Consider the following 18,874-nt stretch of genomic DNA (forward strand, 5'->3'; position numbering starts at 1 on the left):
GAAGTCTTCACTTTCTACATGATTCTTGCTAATGGGTAACTGCAGTGTACTCTGAACAAAGAGTCAACTGCCATTTCTCAACTTGTCACTTGACGATATTTATTCTCACTCAAAAATAACAGAAAACCACAGGCATGTGTGGGAACGTATTTATTGAAGCAGATTATTGCAACGATCACTCTCCTGACAGATTATGGCAATAAAAGGGTACGTGTTCATCCACGTTTGTTCAGTGCTCTTTGGTCACTTCACCATTTCATTCACAGCAAGGCCATTTTTACAGCAAGTCAAACAGGAACTTAAACTTTAACTTAATGAAAAAAATAAATATTTGACCAAAACAAGCTTGTTTAAAACTACATAATTAATAAGTACCTCTCATTCATCGTTACAAAACAGCAAATCTAAGCAGCACTAGACTTACTTAAAAAAAAAAAAAAAAATAAGAGTAGAGTAGATCATCCCCGATTTGGAGTGGATTCAAGAGACTCCACACCAGATCTTGGCCAGATCTGTTCCGGGGGTCAGACGTCCTACTTTTGGTCTGCGCTGTTTGGCCCTTCAGAACTTGTTGCACAATTTCCTGATCACTTGGCAGGAGCGAAGCCCACGCGGTCGTGGTCGCGGTCGAACACGCTGTAGTAGCGGCCGATAAACACGTCTCCCAGGATCCACAGAGGACCAGCAGGGGGAGGCACATCCATGGCCATGAAGCCTGACAGGCAGATCTTAGCGCCCATCTGGCTCTCCTGTGGGGGAGAGACGAGACAAGACAAAAAAAAGTATGTAAAGAACAGTCATTTTAGCTGAACCGGAGGTGAAAATAGTCTGCAAAGGGGCTCGTCATTCACTTGTGTTGGTAAAAGACAAAACTTTGAAATAGGCTGCAAGATAAACTAACATTGTTTTAATGAAGCCTCATGTTACAAGTCAATGAAACTTGTTGTCCTTGTTACCTGTAGGACGTAATCTTCCCCAGTTAAATTGAAGACTTTTCCTCCCAGGTTAAACGAGATCACCGGCAGAGTTGGGATCTTGCCACAATCGATCCAGTACTGGAAGATAAAGAGCTTCATAAGCAAAACCCCACTAGTGAAGTCAGTTTCTCCCTTTGGAAAGGAGTTTTGTCCATGCCACAGCCAAGTTAAGGCAACATCTGAAGAGGGATTGCTATCGAGTCACTATCCACCCACTAACCAACTTCACCAATTTTATAATCTATATTATACTGGAAGTGGATTAAATAATCGAATGATTCATAACTATATGTCCTCTAAAATTACAGATGTGAATATAATAAAGATCTGAATACCTTCATCTCAGTACATTTATAGAAACCTGAATTCCTCCTAGTCACCATACATAAAATCTATGAAGTTAAATTATTAATGAAATCTTACATTAGGTAATGACTTCCATTTAATTATATTGCTTTTACAAAAAGTTAGAACCACAATGAAACCACCCTCCCTCCTACCTCCCCCATCAGCAGAGGCAGAGCCCCGATGGCCCTGTGCAGCGCCCGGATCTCCTGAGTAGGCCCAACCATCAGGGATGTTCCCGTGTCAACAATTGCCTGGCAACCATCCTTACAGAGCGTGAGCTGATTGCCAACCGCAACCCTGATAGAAAAGATAACCAAACAAATCTCACTTAGTCGGTAGATATCACTTTAGCCACAATTAGATGACATAACTTGGAAATGCTTGAAAGGCCAACTGTAAGCGTAAGGACAATTCCATGGCCCAAGAGCCAAGCAATTACACTTTTACACCCCAGAGCCTAGGAATGAGACCCACATGATTTATTTCAAGGCAAGTATAAAAGTCAGCCGCACACATGGCCAACTTGTCTTTTGCAGTACTCACGCATCCATCTTAATCTGCCAGTAGGCCTTGCGTGTGACATTGACATAGTGCAGCTCTCCCTCGTAGTACTGCTTGTCAGTGCCTCCTAACATCAGCTCTCCTCCAACCGGTGCTTGGGCATTTCTAGAGGTTTACAGCGAGAACAGGCAAGGCATTACTTCCTCATTACCAGGAGGGTCAAGACGACCACAACACCACACACACCTCACCGCACAACAACTTCATTTGTATTTAGCCACATTGTGACCACGTGAACGTTATAGAAAGGAGATAGTGTGCATATCCAACCCAAGTTGGACTCCTAACTTCTACCAACTTTAATCTACCTAAAAGTGGAAGTGACTAAAGATGATTTAGATCAATTGATCAATGTCTTGAGACCAAATCATAGCCAGTATGTAAAATACCCAAGTCATTGTTGCCACCAGTACTCCAAGGGCTGAAGTATACTCCAAAACATCTACATCAAATGCTGATGTGCATATGTACTGCAAGCCACTTCACATTAAAAGACAAGCGTCCGCTAAATTAATAAAGAGCGGTCATAGATTTTGTTCTTTTCTTGACTCTGAGCCACCGCTTTAAAACTTAAATGCACATGCCCAGTCAACACGCTCGGCACGGACACACAATTTTAGTGCTGTACAGACAGTCCACGCGGACTGTGCTGATGAGGAAATTTGCATCATGCGCACTGCATCCGGACCTAAACGAAGCCATGTCCGCGGAAGTATACTTCTCAATTAAGACACAACAAACCCTAACCTTGAAATAGAACAACTCCATATATGTGAGCAGCAACAAACCACACACTACTTCCTTCTTTACGCAAAGCCAACGTTCAGCCATTTCAAAATTCATGCTTAAAAAGGACGTTAAGGAGCGTGCAACCTCTGATTTGGAGATCTGTAATCTTTACTTGTTGGTACATGGACACCGTTCTGAAATCAAGACAAACCACAAAACTCTGCTAGGTCTGTTTAACATGCAGTGTAAGCATGCAAAAGTCGAACAAAGTGGTCCTTTGAATGGACAACCCATGTAAATTTGTTTGCTTTTCCTGGACAAGTGTGAAACTAAGTTTACCAAAGGGACATTTATAGCAGGTGTGGGTGCCCTTGAATAAGTACCACATCAGGGCTAGATCAACTAGTCACCTGCCTTTTTTGGAAAGGGTTATTCAGAGATTTTGTAAAAAGTGTTCGTGTTTTACATGACATTTTATACAGTCTATTGAGGCAAACAGCCAAACAATCACACATTGACTTCATCAATTGTTTAAGACGTTCTCTTGAATAAAGGAGTCTGTTGAGGGCTTTAGATAGCATGCACATGTTGGCCCAACACCCCCCCTACACTGGCATACATTTTGGTTTTAATGAAAACAAGAAGCTTTATAATTCCCCATCCTGTTCTGAGTCCCATATCACACTTCCCCTAAACTCACACACACACTCCACCCACCTGTTTAGGTAGAAGGAGAAGATGTTTTGAGGGAGCAGCTTTTTGTCGATGATCTTGTCAAACACAGGGGTGACCTTGGCCACAGAGATGGCGGGATAACCCATACCAAAAAGGCCATCGAAGCGTGCCACAGCAAACACGATGCCAGGCTGCTGCACCGCCTCTCCAAACTGCTGCCCTGGCACATTCAAACCTGCCAACTGGTAAAAAGGACACCCACACAATCATGGGCATGAACTACCCTCACATGACTACAGAATAGAAACGCACTTTGAAAGTGATCTGAACAATGATAATACAGTTGTGTGCAAGTGTGTGTGTGTGTGTGTGTATCCCAAGTCCTTGTGGACTAGCTGGATATGTTATATTGGCTGAATACACATACATGTATTTACATGAAATGAGTGGTGTTGTGCATCATGGGCCAACAACTGTACACATAATAGTTTTGTTACTTCCCATCCCCTCCAACCTTCCTTAAAATAACACTTTGGGAAGCTGGTCACATTGGTTTGACAAACCTAGTATGCGCCATATATAGATCAACTCAACTCACTTAAAGAGGTCAAATTAGATTAAGTCAATGGAGTGAAAGCAGCAACAAGCATGGCTTCACCCTGCACCCCAGGAGGGCCTCCTCTGCAGAAACACAGCTCTCTCTCATATGTTCAGTAATGTACTCATGTTCTACTATGTTGTTTGTGTTTGTGTGTGTGTGTGTGTGTGTGTGTATGTGTGTGTGTGTGTGTGTATGTGTGTGTGTGTGTGTCGGTCCCCTGCCCACTCACTCACATTGACCACATCCTCACTGATAAAGCCAGAGAGGCTGCCTCGGCCATAGTTGATGGAAAACTTGGTGCCATTCTTCACGTACGTGCTGGACTTCTTGGAGTTGTAGCGGTGATGCATCCCTAAAGGAAGTTGACCATTTTAAACTCATGGCAGTGTTGCTAGCTTCACATTTTTGGGTCACAAGACTGCCTGCCATTAATCATATATATGTTGAGGCTTTAAATCACAGGGAGCTAATCGTATCTGCAAAGGGCCAATGTGCCTAGTCTGAACTGAGAACCTGTAAACACAAATCCTCCTGATTCCACTCATTTTAGATCAACTGATGTCACTCTCCAACAGACTGATTGATTGATTTGACTGATTTCTATCAGGTGTGCTGCTTGCCCTGAGAGACAAACAGGCAGCCAAACAGAGACTGAAGAGGAAACTGCTTTTACTAGACAGAGCTACTTCTACTTACAGCAGGCGATATCCAGGAAGGAGCAATGAATAGAGGGAACCCAAAGGTTTGAGGAGCCGGTGTCAAACAGCACTTTGAATTCTTGAGATGGGGTTCCGATGTTCATCACTCCGTAGTATTGAGCCTGGGGGAGGAAGGGGTAGTTTGAGCACACAACATTCCTTTCCTAGCAGTAGAGATTGGTCAGGACTACAATTTAGGCAAACACAAGTTTAAAAAAATAATACCACGCCAACCTCGCTCTGAGTAGCTACAGCACGCCCTACACACCGATACCATACAGCTAGGACTCACTCATTCAAGCTCACATACAGGAAGCAAGCAGACCAACTGACTACTTACATCCATAAAGTTCGTGAGCCTCTCAGCAGGCGGGGTGGAGGTAGGTGCGGGTGGTGGTGTAGTTCCCTGGTGCGCTAGATCGCCGTTGGTCTTACCCAATGCCAAAAGTTGCTCCACCGTCATCCCGTTGTCGCTCATCATGCGCCTTGCCGTGCGCGTCTTGTGTAGAGGAACCCTGTACAAATGTCAAGGCACCATGAATTCATTTCCACGAAGGACGTGTTTTCATTGCTTAGGACGTACACATCATATTTTCACAGCACTTCCTGGGTTAACACGCACCGTTATTCTTAACACTTTACATCACAAAACCTAAAGTGTGTTATAGTTGAGCTGCCCATTTCGTTTGCCGTTGTTAAAGCTTATAACGTTTCAATACAATTGACATGGCAGTGTCATTAAAAGTCTATCAGTCAAGTTATGCAACTAAACGCCATAATACATAATACTTGAACACACGAGTGACGCATCACAAAAACAACAGATTAAATCAATTAACCTTCATGTCGAGCTATTCACACACACTTTAAGCTATTGTAACAAATTCACCAGCATGTTTACACTCACGTTTGCAAATCTAACATCTTACGCGACATTATATGTAACAATATCAGCCTACCTGACGATAGCATAACTGTGCACCAATAACACCGAAATAACGATGAAAAGTTCTCTCAATGAAAGCATTTTAGCGTCTGACGGGCCGACTTTGTGTCACTTCTTCACTTGGAGTGTCCAACTCGGCGTTCAAACTCTATCAACACCCCCTGTTTCGCATAGGATATAGACTCAAATGATATTCGTGCACCTTCGGGTCATGTCGCTTTTCTTCGCTCAGCCCTATCTTGATTGGTCAGAGCTCTCCATTTTGACGCTCTGATTTGCAATTTGAAGTGTCAATCAGTCGACGCAGACGCTTTCCTGCTAGACCATTCGCGAAGTCACGAGTTGTAAGGCACGTCTGGTGCGAGTTGTGAAGGCCATGTGTAATTTAAAATATTCAGTATAGACTAACTGGTAAAAATCTGTGTTCCCACTTTCTGTCTGAAATCGTGCCAGTTTATGTAATTAAATAAATTGGAAACCTAAAAATCACCATAGGTCTAACTGCGGAAAAGGATATTATTCCATAGCCTACCTAAAGTTAACCCACTCTGCTATCAAATTACATATTCAAAGGTGTTATGTACGGTTTATGCCAATCTGTTTCTTTATGGTTGTATATGTGTTATGTCTGTTGTCATTGCGAAAACGTAGGGTACTTGGAAACGTAGGCCTATTCATGGTTTCTCTGACAGGGTGAGTTTCCTTTTGTGTCATATCCACTAGCAAACTGCCCGTAGATAGCAAGAAATGCTAAGCCATATTCAAGGCATTGGTTCTCTGAGTCGGTCTGGGTTAAATCTGAAATTAATGTGAACATTGCCTGTCTTTTGACTAATTTGTAGACTATTTTCCTGCTTCTACAACATACATCCTTGTTGATTAAGATCTCTGTTTATAATTTTGATTATTTCATTTATGTATTGGATTTCATGTTTATATCCTAACTAACTCACTGTCTTTGCTGTTCTAGTCCTATAATTTTTATTCATGATTGAGAAAGAACCTAAATGAGCAGCTCAAACAGTTTTCTCTGTCAGCACATATATTAATGTTGTGTGAGTATAGCCCTGCTTAGTCCATAGTTGTGCATAGACATAGATGTCAATTGGATTTGCCTATAGTGCCTGTAACTGAGTGGAAACCCAAATCAACTGCATTATGGATAATAGGCCCCACCTGAGGCAAAAGCCATATTCCATACCAAATGATTTCCCATGACTGCCTGCCCAAAATAAAGAGTTCTTAAAAGAGTTATTTTTTTGTAAACATCATTTTATGTGTGACTTTGTACGTTGAAATCCAAAACATGGTGATGTTAGTTTGGTGTTATTGATGGTACCATGTGCCTTAAACTCTTAGATCAGTACCAGAAACTCTTAGAAATAGATAATCCTAAAGAAGCGTACTGGCCTACAGATGTTTCTGACAGCCAAAGAACTCATTATATGAGTTTATGAGTTGTTATTGTTTTTAATAAAGTGGGTCGTGCAGGTACTGTGACTGTGAGTAAGACTATGACAGAAAGGAAGATAAGGAAGTGGATGCCTGTTTGTTTTCACATGTGGTTTAGCTGGTGAAATTTCGGTTGCACACATGCAACACTTCAGATAAAAGACCTCAGAGAGAGCGGGAGAGAGAGAGATAAATGGTGCATGGTCTTTTCACTAAGTTCAGCAGTGGTAAATTAACAACCTTGATATTGACTTTAAACATTCTCAGATACTCTCATGGAGATCAAAACTCTGCTTCTCAAATCATGCCTCAGGAGACTCACATCCCAGGCAGCACACACACGTACACACACAAGCACTGTGTTTGTTCTTCCTGAGCCATAGAGATAGCAGTGGATACTTCCATGCCAGGCAGCTCACACACACACACACTGTGTGTGTTCTACTTTCTTTCTTACCTTCTGCACTTGTTAAGATGGAGTTGGTAAACATTCCTTTTCTCCTTTGGTTGTGCAAACATTATTTTTCATTTTTGGTATGCACAAGGATGTATGTGGGTCTACCGACTTTTGCTCATAGGCCTGATTTCCTGATAGGTTTGTAGTCCAAGTTAAATATAACCTCGAAATGTTTTGCAGAGTGTGTGAAGGCATTGGTAATACAGTTTAAGCCCAATTTATGGTTGTCCGTTTACGAAGACACATACACATGGAGAGCCCTCTTCAAGCACCTCTCCGTGGCCTGACGTGCACATCCCAAATTTTGTAACTATCCGTCTCCGTCAATCCGTCGATACATCGCTGTTTACCTTGTGGGTAGAAGTATGCCAACATTAATTTATGGTCGTCCGTTTACGGAGACACAGAGAGCCCTCTCCGTCGTTGCAAACCCTCTCCGAGCACCTCTCCGTGGCCTGACGTGAACAGCTACATTAGCATTACATCAAAATTCCCAGTCACAGAGAGACTTTGTACCTTTATGCTGATTAATTTCTCCTTATGTAGATGCACTTCTCTTTTCTTTCACCAGATGGCGCTGTATAATAATTATCCTTGTGTGAAAGATGGACGTGCATCTAATACAGGACTTGAGGGAAGAACCTCACCAACCCCACAGCAGTTCATGAATGGATTAAAACGTGGAAATGTAGAAATAAATAATCTTTTAGATCGTACTGTGATATGACCTATTCAATGTTCTTGTATCAGAATCTTATGTAATACAAGAGATATACGTATGTTGTTCACACACCCAAGGTTGCATTGAACATCTTGCACCAAGATCTCCGTATGCTAACACCTGACATCTAATCATCAGCACTATTACTGTGTTATTTAAGTATTATATTCTCACACAGTACTTATTTTCACGTACACATTTCCCTTGTGGACCCAACAGAACAGACACAAAACAACACGTATGCATTGAAACTAGTCTACTTTATTAGCGTTGAAGCATCATTAAGGAAGATTCCAGTCAGAGGCTGCAACATGCTTGCAAACAACATCTGCTAACACCTCTGCACTGAGAAAATAAAGGCCCTTACTGCCCAAAGTGACAGCTTATCCTCTCTCCTCTTGGGCCTGCTGTGACACACTTACCCTTGGCCTTAGCCCGCCAGCGGTGACTCAGGGAAGCAGTCAGTGGCACTGGCAGGTGATGGGTGAGGCGTGGGCCCTGGCTTAAACCTCTTCAGAGGAGCACAGCCCACGCGGTCCTGGTCAAACACAGTGTAGAAGCGGTGCAGGAAGGCCTCGCCCAGAATCCACTGCTCCCCGTGTTGTTAAATCCCTTGTCAGGAGAAAACAAACACACACTGTATACACACACACACACACACATATATATATATATATATATATATATATATATATATACATAGGGTGTCTAGTTACCATCTTGATGTAGTCATGACTCATGGGGAGAGAGAATGAACTCCTTCCCTCCTAAGTTGAAAGAGAGTTTGGGGAGGTGTGGTACTCTTTGACACGGCACAGTGTGCTAAAAAGAAATAATCTTTATCCTGTCATTGAAGAATGAGATTAATTCTGTGCTTTTCCAGGTTGTCTTCTAAAGATTAGAAGCAGGCCATATATTTCGGTACCTATAACATGCACAATACCTACAGTCACTTAGAAAAGCTCCTTGCTTTGAAAAAATTAATGATTATCTCTTTTTAAGCAATGTTTATGTGTAGTTTCCAAACACTGGAATATTCTTTTTTGATGACAAAGTGGATTGCCAATATACGGGTAGTAATCTATTTAAAGACAGCTTAGAAATGATCAAGACCCTCAGTAGAACATCAACAATAAGACTAGGATGTGTCCTAGTTCAGTGTTTCCTGCCCCTCACCTGCTCTGCTGTACATGTTTTCCAATTTTTCCCTGCTCTGCATACCTGATTGAATCAGTTGGTGACACTCTTGATTAGCGGTGGCACGCCTGATATAGCAAATCAAGAGCATTATAGTGAGACTGATTCTAAATCAGGTGTGATTGTAGCAGGGGTAGCTATATCAAAAGAGCAGCAGGGCAGGAGGCTCCAGGAGCTGGATTGTGCACCCATGTCCTAGTTTACGGGCAAACAGAGACACTTATTACCTCGCCGTGTTCACCAATGGGCCATACTGGGCTCTGTGGAGAGCCTCAATGCCATCGGCTGGGCCCGAGATCCCCTTTGCACATGTGTGTAACGCTGCCTGGCAACCTTCCCCACACAGGGTGAGGTTTGTCCCCACATGAATTCTTTCAGAAACACACAGAGAACCAGATGTACCCATCAGTCTGTTTCTTTGTGTTTGTTTTGTCTTTATAATGTTATAATTATGGCATTAGTTGACTGACAGATTTTCCATGCTACAACAGTTTTCCTTTGACAACAATTGCTTGGTTTGCTTTCCCTCTATTGCCACCTCTGATGCTAACATGATAATGAATTGGCTTGATGAGCAGGATGCCTAAGGTTGGCTGCACTCACCCGTCAACCTGTATCTGCCAGTTGGACTCGTCAACCACAGGCACGAAGTGCAGCTCTCCGTCGCAGTGATCCAGGTTAATTCCTCCTAGTATCAGTTCACCCACGCCAATATGGCTGTTTCAACACACATACATCTCAAGTCACACACACTTTTTATGTTTCTGTGGCTCAACTGGGAGACACCAAGATCATGTGGGTTTGATACCCAGGGAGCAAATGCCCTCTCCCACAAAGTTCACGCAAGTGAAAAATAATCAGTGGATCCGCCCTGTGATTTGGATCCGCTCCAGAATTGAATGGCCTTGGGCAATGCTACACCACTCCATCAATTATCATGAAAACCGGGCCAGCATGTCCTCAGTCTCTGCTCCTGCATTATGGCCTTGAGGTCGTCTGACCGACTCATACAAGTCCTGGTTTAGAAGAAGGAGGACCACTCTATATAAAAATAGTAATATTGTTTATGAAATAAATAGTGTGTATACACATACACACACACAGTACTGTGCACAAGTTTAAAGCATGGTACAATTCTAAATTCCATAATAGTTTCAATCAGCAACATACAAAGTGCACTCAAAAGAATGGTCCAAAATCTCATTCTAATCTAATCTAATCACACCTCACACAGAACATGTACGTATGTCTGTATATACATTTCTTTACATTTGTTTAAATGTGTTTACATTTATTAGATGGGAAATGTGTGGTCTTTGACTAATGAGGCAAATATTTTCAGATGCAAAACTATACAATGCATGCTAAGCCATTTTGATAATATTTTACTGCCCATTCACATCACAATATGAGGCTACTTATATAATTAAATGTATCATGTGTATGGCAGGCTAGATCCATAGGGAAAAACAGTACTTGTTTCCACCTCTTCTTCATGAAAACAAGCATTGTCTGCTTCGGAACTACTTGGGGTGCTGCAGATACTTGTGCACCTGTATGTATATCTGCACGCATAACTACATTCTACTGTAAATCACTTTGGATAGTGTCTGCTAAAAGTCATTGTCATTATTAACTGTTTACTCCCTTGTGGTGCAGAATTAATCTCTTAAACGGTGATGCTGATGCATTATCTGGGTGCGTTTCTCCCAGCTCAGCCATGTCAGGGACAACAGCAACTGCCTGTACCTCCTCCTCCTCCTCCTCCTCCTCCTCCTCCTCCAAATCTTCCTCCTCCAACTCCTCATGTAACAACTCCTTATCCAGTTCCTGGTCCAGTGGGTTCATGTCTGCCTCCACCTCTACGCTGCGCACCTCTCGCTGCAGAGGGATCATGTGACAGAAAATGAGAGCATGGAAGAAAATGGCAACATACACACTTGAATAATGACTGTAGGACTTGTTTGTTTGTAAGTTGAAAAAGAGCAGCCATTATGCAGCTCATGACAGGTTGGCATGAATAGCAGAGTTGGCATAATGAGCGGAGGAGAATCCTACAACAAAACAGAAGCAAAGTGTACAGTTACAGCTGGGGTATCAGTGTTTGTGCTCAACTTGGCTGCACACGGGCAGGGAAGCAATGGTTGTTTTATTCAATGCTGTACTTCCGTTAACATTATCTCTGCATGCTGTACAGACAGCACTGCCAAAACCGGCAGCAGGAAGACTAAAGTGTAATTGTTCAGACCAGTTGATAAAGACTTAAAGTGTATTATTAAGTTTAGAAATTGTTGTTTTGAAGGATAAGACCTGAAACAAAGCCTTGAGCAAAATGTGAAGGTCATCTGGCTGAAGAAGTTGAAACCTAATCGCAGGTTTGCCTACCGTCTTTGGATTGAAGACAGGTAGCCACTCTGCTCAACTCTGCATTGTGCCATGATATTAAAGTCCCAATATTACCTAATGACCGCTGCAGCATGAAGGATGAGCAGTGAGATGATCATTAGCTGATGTTGAGTCATGGTCTGTCTTGAGGATGTTCCCACCATATGGTTTCCTCCTTTTCAGATGGAACTCCCTGAAGCTCTGTGGGGAACACTGTTCAATTATATGTCCAGGACAACGGACGATGGGCTCTTCCCCAGTTCCTTCAACCAATCAGGATCAGTGAAGACTAGTGAGTTCTCTGTTCTAATTGGCTAAAAGAAAGAGTCCATCTGCCAAATTGTCACAAGACAAGGGATTTTGCATTAACAAATAATTTATGATTAAAAAAAAAGAGCCATACCCAAATTCACGGCATCTACAATGTGTCTTCAGTGTATTTTAAAGAGCCCAGTTTGATTGGGAAATACAGTCTAGGAAAATCTCTGATTCACAGGAAAAGGTGAGGCCTTTGCCCTTATAGTAATTCCTCAGTGGATTTGCATATATTTTTACTATGGATATTTTTTTAGAATAATAGACTATGAGCATTGCACAATGAAGATCTAAGACTGTATGAAGCATAACATTGTTACATTAAGCTGTATTAAAGAGTTACAAATGCACAGTACTCTTAATTTGACATTCTTCTGTTATGTTAGCCCTTCAGAGGTTACCTTTAAGAACTGTTAAGAACATTGTCTGGAATATCTGCAGAAACATCAAGTACATAGTAGCATTTCAAAATCTTGATGGATGCATTCTCTTACTGGAATGTTCCAAGGCTAACCCGTCTTTTCCGGGTTGTAGTGTTTAGGGAAATACCATGTTCAGTTAAGACATGTCTGACAGTGTTTTCAATAGGTGTTGACAGAATATACGGTGAATATACAGCATGCAGTTACGGGCAGTCAGGTGTGTCGGAAAAAAATTAAATGTGAGCGTCAAACTTCTTCAGGGGTGGATCAGGTCTTAAAAAACATGTTGCACAAGCCTTTATTGTTAGGCTCATTGTTTCTTGGATCTTAACTTTTAAGACTTCTACTGATGAGTATAGACTTATGCTGATGACTGCCAGCTTCAAAAATTAACATTGTCTGATATTTACAACACAATGAATAATTATCTTATAATAAAGTCACCAGGAAGCCAAAGCTTCTCAAAAAAGGTCATGATGAAAGACTGATGAAAAGGAATGCACAGACGGACAAGTGAACAGTTTCATGTTGGTTCTGAAATCAAAATTCTGTGTAAATTCTCAGAATTGAGTATCTGTTCCTCGTCATACTGTACATGGTGTCAAATACTGTAATTTCCCGACAACGACAAGAACGAGGAAGAAATCTTCACCACATGTTTGGCTATTTCGGTTAGGCACCGCCTCTTGTATATCATGATCCTTTTACACTAGTGAGACTGAGGCTGCCAGACTAACTACACCACATTGTTGCTGACTGGTTCCCGCTCCACATGCAAGGATATGATGTTTGATGAATGAGTGCCAACACAGGAGAGAACATGGTAAGCAGGACAATTCTTTATTTTAAGTTTCAGTTTATTTGGGCTTTTCTGGCCTTATATTGACAGAACAGTGCAGGTGTGACTGGATGTGAGTAGGAGAAAGATGGGGTGGGGGAGGGGGTGTCGAGAAATCACTGCATGGCAGGATTTGAACTTAGGCCCTTGTGGGCTCACACTACCCACAATACAAAACAGATCTGTAAGACGCAAAAAATAGATGAAAAAAAAAAAACACCACAATACAAACATGATTGTAAAGGATAGAATATATAAAAGCAATGCCGCCTTCTAATTATGTGTGTGTGTGTGTGCCCACATGGGCCTGCTTGGGGGTATTAGCACGACAGATCCAGTTCTTCAAGGCAGAGGGGGCAAGGGGATTCAAGGGGGCTATGTGTGTTAAGAAGCCTAATAGCAGAGGGGGTGAAGCTGGCCCTGCCCCTGTTTGTTTGGAGTACAGGGGCAGCATATCTCCTACCAGAGGGTAGGATCTGAAAGCTGAGGTACAGCTGAGACCCTTCTTACTTCTTAATTACTTTCTTTACCATCCTCTGATCTCAGAGCTGCAGGAGGGTTGAGCACTTGTCCCCACAACGCTTGGACCCCACCATTTAACACCCTCCACAGTTTGGCCTTGTTGGTCTCTGAGAGCCCTTGTGACATACTTGCAGGTTGGCTTGTGATGCTGGGGAAGTCAGCAATGCTCTTAAAACATTTTAACGTTTTTTTTGTTTGTTTTTTACCCTAAAATCAGTGTTTTTCTAAAACGGTTTCCCTCCCTAAAACTAAGAGCACAGTCAGTCCAAATAAGATCAATCTATTTCTTAATATAAACATGCTAACAGCGATAGTTTTAATATTACTACGTAATAATAATATGTCATCCATTGTTTGAGAGAAGTGACTGTATCTTGTTTTTACAGACACAATGAAAAGTTGCATAACTTTCAAACACAGATAAGACAAGTGCACGTCATGAGATTGTCATGAAAGTCACTCGACAGGTCAAACCAGTGCCCCATTGTTGCTGTAGGTACAATAGCTACCAGCATCACATGTGCACCAGAATAATGTAGGTACCTTACCTTGTGAGCACGCGCCGAATGAATGTGGGTGCAATTGTGAATACAACCAGTCCTCACAAGGGCCACAAAGATAACATTGGTACTATCCTGACAATAACACCAATAATATGTTGCTGATCTCACTCAATTGGACAGGCATCAACCATTCAACACAACAGCAGATCAATTAAGTTGAATACATGGGGGCACCACACAAAGTGCTTTGCTTGCTCCCACCATAGAGAGCAGGCAGAGAAGAGAGGTGCTCCCGTCAGAGTGCGGGGAGAGAAGGGGGAGAAAAGAGTGTGAGGTCCACGCTCCTCTGGAGATTTGGGAGAGAATAGTTCCTTTTCTCCATACAATCACCACAAACTTCCGTAGATATTTTAAAACATCAGACGCTACTTTATAGATTTATTTATTTGTTTATTTAGAAGGATCCCCATTAGCTCTACCCTAAGACAGAGCTACTTTTAGTGGGGCCCACATTTAAAACTTACATACAGATATCAAACATTTAAAACATACATTACAATACAAATATCTAACATTTAAAACATACATTACATTACAAATATCAAAAGTTAAAATACATAAAAATAATGATCATACAATTTTACATTACAAATATCAAAAATTAACATAGTGGTTATACAATTTTACCTTTGTCTTGATATAAAACACTGATATATCCAATTCCATAGAAGCAAAAACTGCAAACCATGTAAGAGAGTACTACACATTTATGTACAGTACATCACCATCTAGTGTCACAAGTATGCTGTACCCAAGTGTTTCATTATTTGCTTTTTGAACATACATTTACGTGTCACGTTTATAATTTCTGTTGGTAGTAGGTTCCATGACTTCATGGCTCTGTATCCCACAGTGCGTTTAAGAAAATTGGTATTAGCTCTGGGGAGTGAAAACCTACCTTCTATTGCTCATCTAGTGGGATAGTTATGTGAGGCTACATTTTTATTTAATTGCCTATACTGATCTGCTGGTGTTTTAGACTGCAAGAGGCGCCATGTTGACAAAAGAAGTGCAGCAGCCATCCTGTCTTCAACTTTTAGCCAGTGGAGACTGGCATGCATACTCTGTATGCTGGTTCTGTAAGGACACTGTAGAGCAAAGCGTGCAGCCTTGTTCTGTACTAGCTGTAATCTAATCTATATAGATATGATAAGGTAACCTGTTTGGGCAGAAAGACAGTGGAGTCCTCCACAATGCACAGCTTGCACCTCTCTGCACCTTGGCGGTCCATCATCCATTTGTGAACCTACATACAGTATGTCACCTATTGGAGGAATGTCTGCAGATTACACAAGATCCAAAAGCCTCAAGGTCCTTTCTTTCAACTCTCAAAATTCCTGTTTTTCTCTTGAGCGAATAAAGACTCCATTGTTTCTTCAGCTTCCTCCTTTCTCAAATCAGCATTTGTATTTCAACCTGCCGTCTTGACTTGGCTTGACCTTGCTTCTCCTTGCATAAATGCTAATACTTTCCTCACAAGGGCCACCAAGATAATGTTGGTACTATCCTGACAACAGCATCCTGACAATATAATGTTGGTGATCTCACCCGAACGTATCTGAACTTGTGTGTATATATATATCTAAACATTGACAATATGAAGTTGTTTTTAATGCAGACGATTGTTTGAAACTGTCTGTATGTTGGGTATAAAATGTATCATATTCCTGTTTAGCTGTACAGTTGTTTTTATTATATTAGCCTACAACATAACAAAGGGCCCTCCCGAGAGCGCTATGTCATAAGGTGCAAAAATCGTTGATTTAAGAGTGTTTCGAGAATTTCTAACACTGTTGCATTTGACCACTAGGGGGGCGCTGCAACAAGCAAAAATGCGTTTTGGCTACTAACTGTTAATAACTATGCTGATGCACACTTTCTTTCTCCACACAGAAACCAGACGCCTTCAAAAGAGTGTCCAGGTCCGTTAAACCTCCCGCCGTTCCCCCCAAAAGCCAGTCTCTGAGGGTGTATCAGACACCTGGAGATCCTGAAACCCTCAGAAGTCCTTCAGTCAGTCCCAAGGTAACCCCAATGTGAATCATTAAGTTTTTTTCTGAAGAAGACATCAGCAGTGTTCAAAAGTCATGATGGGCTCCCTCTGTGTGTATGTGTGTGTATGTATGTGTGAATGTTTGTTTATTTGTGTGCGTGTCTGTGCGTTTTCTGTTCAACAGCCCTTTCCACGGTCACTGACATCAGCCAGGTTATCACCCACGCTACAGTCTAGATCTCCACACCAAAGCACTTCACTTGATTCACCCAACATTGGCTATGTAAGTGTTGTGATCTTAACTAAAGGGTATTCTTAATGATTGCTTTGTGGGTGTATTGTTGTGTATTATATTAAATTGTCCATGATTGAATTGTAGATGGCAAAGTCACAGATGTTATATTTGTGTGGTACTGTGGGCTTAAAGCAAAATGCCTTAATTTAAACGCCCAGCCACTCACTGTGAGTGATTCAAAGCTAATTTTGTTTCATGATCCATAAACCATACATGTTGATTTTGGATTGCGTACATTGGTACGCAATCCAATAGACCTACAGTGCGTTCATGAGGTATTTAGACCACTTTTTCACATTTTGTTCTGTTGCAGCTTTGTACTAAAATAGTTTAGAGGGGAAAATAAATGTAAACAATTTTAGCATAAGGCTGCAACATAACAAAATGTGAAAAAAGTGAAGATCTGAATACACTGTATATCCTTTCTATTGTCTTTTACATCCACTGCATGCAATTATTATTATTATAGGGTTCCGTGGCTATTGAGCGCCCTGTCTCTCCTCGTCCTGTCTGCCCCCCTCCGGTGCCCCCCAAAAACTACATCTACCAACACCCCAAGGTCCTGACCTCGAGTGACACCAGCTATGGCAGACAGACTCCATCTCCTGTTTCATTATCCAGCACTGAGAGTGAGCGAAGGCCCTCATCGCCGCATCATTCACCATCTGAGCCACGGAGCTCCCCAGGGCCACACAGGACCCAGTCTGAGGTAAGAGGAGAAACCAATGACTGTCAAAAGCACGGGCAGCATGGTGTCATGCCCTTCCGTTACAGAGAAAGATGTAGAGGTGACACGTGTTAACATTGCAGCAAGACTCTGTGCAGTAAGTGCTTTCTGGAGCCAGAGCATACGTAGTGAACAGAACCAACCGGCTCCACCCAGAACCAACCCATCTTTGGTTAAATCTCCTCCAGTCTTTGGTTCCTAATGGTTGCTTCACTTTTGAAATGAGCTTACACCGTTCATGCTGCAGTTCATTTTACAGTCATTGGGAGAAACTCATTAATAAATTAACTTCTGTGTGAAATTAGCTTTTGTGGGGAAGTAAGGAAGCTTGAAGTAACCAGGAAACATTGGAGCTATAATATGCGTTGTGGATTTGGAATGAAGAGTGGTAACTTTCTACTGAGGGGAGTTTAGGTTTAATTACTTTGTAACTCCTACTCTCAGGAACAATTATTTTAAGAGATAAACAGTCAATGACATTTCTAGATCTAACATATTTGTTGATGAAAATTCCACTCCTTGCATGATGAGACACAGTGTTTGACCTGCCATTTATGTAAGACTCCTCATATTCCTCATTCCTCATATGCACTGATGTTTGCTTTTAGGGGTCTGTTGCTGTGGCGCGCACCCTAACATCCCAGACTCTACAGCTTCCTCCCAAAGTCCCCAAAGCCAGACACATCTACCTGACCACTGATGACCTCTCCGGTGATGACCTCTCCGCTGGTGACCTCTCCGCTGATGACCTCTCTGTTGATGACACTGAAGGCAGACAGAGCCATCTTACAACAGACCAGGTAAAGACTACGCTGTTAGACAGTTGTGTTTGCAAACTTTAATATGTTTTTAAACAAGCAGAACACATTTATATCACCAGTAAAACCCTTCCATTCATAATTAAATAGGGGTCGTATATCAGTTGCACAAACAGCAGAATGATATAGGTGCATATTAAGTGACAGAATGATTTTCAGTCATTCAGATTGTTTGTTTAGAACTAAATGTTTTTTTATCTAAAAATCGGGTATTTGTTGAACGTTTGGGATGAATCAGACATGTGTCTGTATTGGTTAGAATGTGAATCTGTAAATGTGAATAGCCACACTGGCCCATCTGGCTGAAGACCTTTATAAGGACATGTCCTTTTTGTCCTGACAGCGTGCTGAATACGACACACCGTCCAACAAGGAGACAATCCCCTGTCACCCCACCCCACCTCCAGTCTCTCCCAAAATGAAGACCCAGGACCGACCTCAACCCACCTGGAACACCATAGAAAGTTATGACAACAGACCTTACCATCCGAAGGTAACTATGAAGATTACCACAGTGTTTTTATTGCGAATGATTATTATATTATTATATTAATTATATTACAGCTCATTCGTAGGTGGGCCCAATGACTTGTATGTAGTCTTATGATATATTGATGGTTTTGTATATATAGAT

The 18,874-nt window shown here is 41.8% G+C and overlaps 1 protein-coding gene across 1 annotated transcript; it reads right to left on the bottom strand.

Annotated features, from left to right (window-relative positions):
• Positions 1–135: 135 nt before the first annotated feature.
• On the bottom strand, positions 136–5,732 carry napsa (napsin A aspartic peptidase). The gene is made up of 9 exons (XM_012816881.3): positions 5,549–5,732; positions 4,930–5,104; positions 4,588–4,711; positions 4,125–4,243; positions 3,333–3,532; positions 1,869–1,991; positions 1,478–1,622; positions 957–1,055; positions 136–749 (listed from the first exon to the last, which is right to left on the bottom strand). The coding sequence occupies exons 1-9, from the start codon at positions 5,614–5,616 to the stop codon at positions 588–590; spliced, it is 1,215 nt and encodes a 404-aa protein (XP_012672335.1). The 5' UTR covers positions 5,617–5,732; the 3' UTR covers positions 136–587.
• Between the last annotated feature and the right edge of the window lie 13,142 nt (positions 5,733–18,874).

Source organism: Clupea harengus, chromosome 1, assembly GCF_900700415.2.
Source record: "Clupea harengus chromosome 1, Ch_v2.0.2, whole genome shotgun sequence".
NCBI classification, from domain to species: Eukaryota; Metazoa; Chordata; class Actinopteri; order Clupeiformes; family Clupeidae; genus Clupea; species Clupea harengus.

What these genes read in the sequence shown, in the direction of transcription:
- napsa (XM_012816881.3), bottom strand. Translation starts at nt 5,616, where the DNA reads ATGCTTTCATTGAGAGAACTTTTCATCGTTATTTCGGTGTTATTGGTG. An exon ending in GGCTCACGAACTTTATGGAT is followed by an intron (nt 4,712 to 4,929) that starts GTAAGTAGTCAG and finishes TTCCTCCCCCAG; the next exon opens with GCTCAATACTACGGAGTGAT. An exon ending in TGCCTCTGCTGATGGGGGAG is followed by an intron (nt 1,056 to 1,477) that starts GTAGGAGGGAGG and finishes TTTATCTTCCAG; the next exon opens with TACTGGATCGATTGTGGCAA.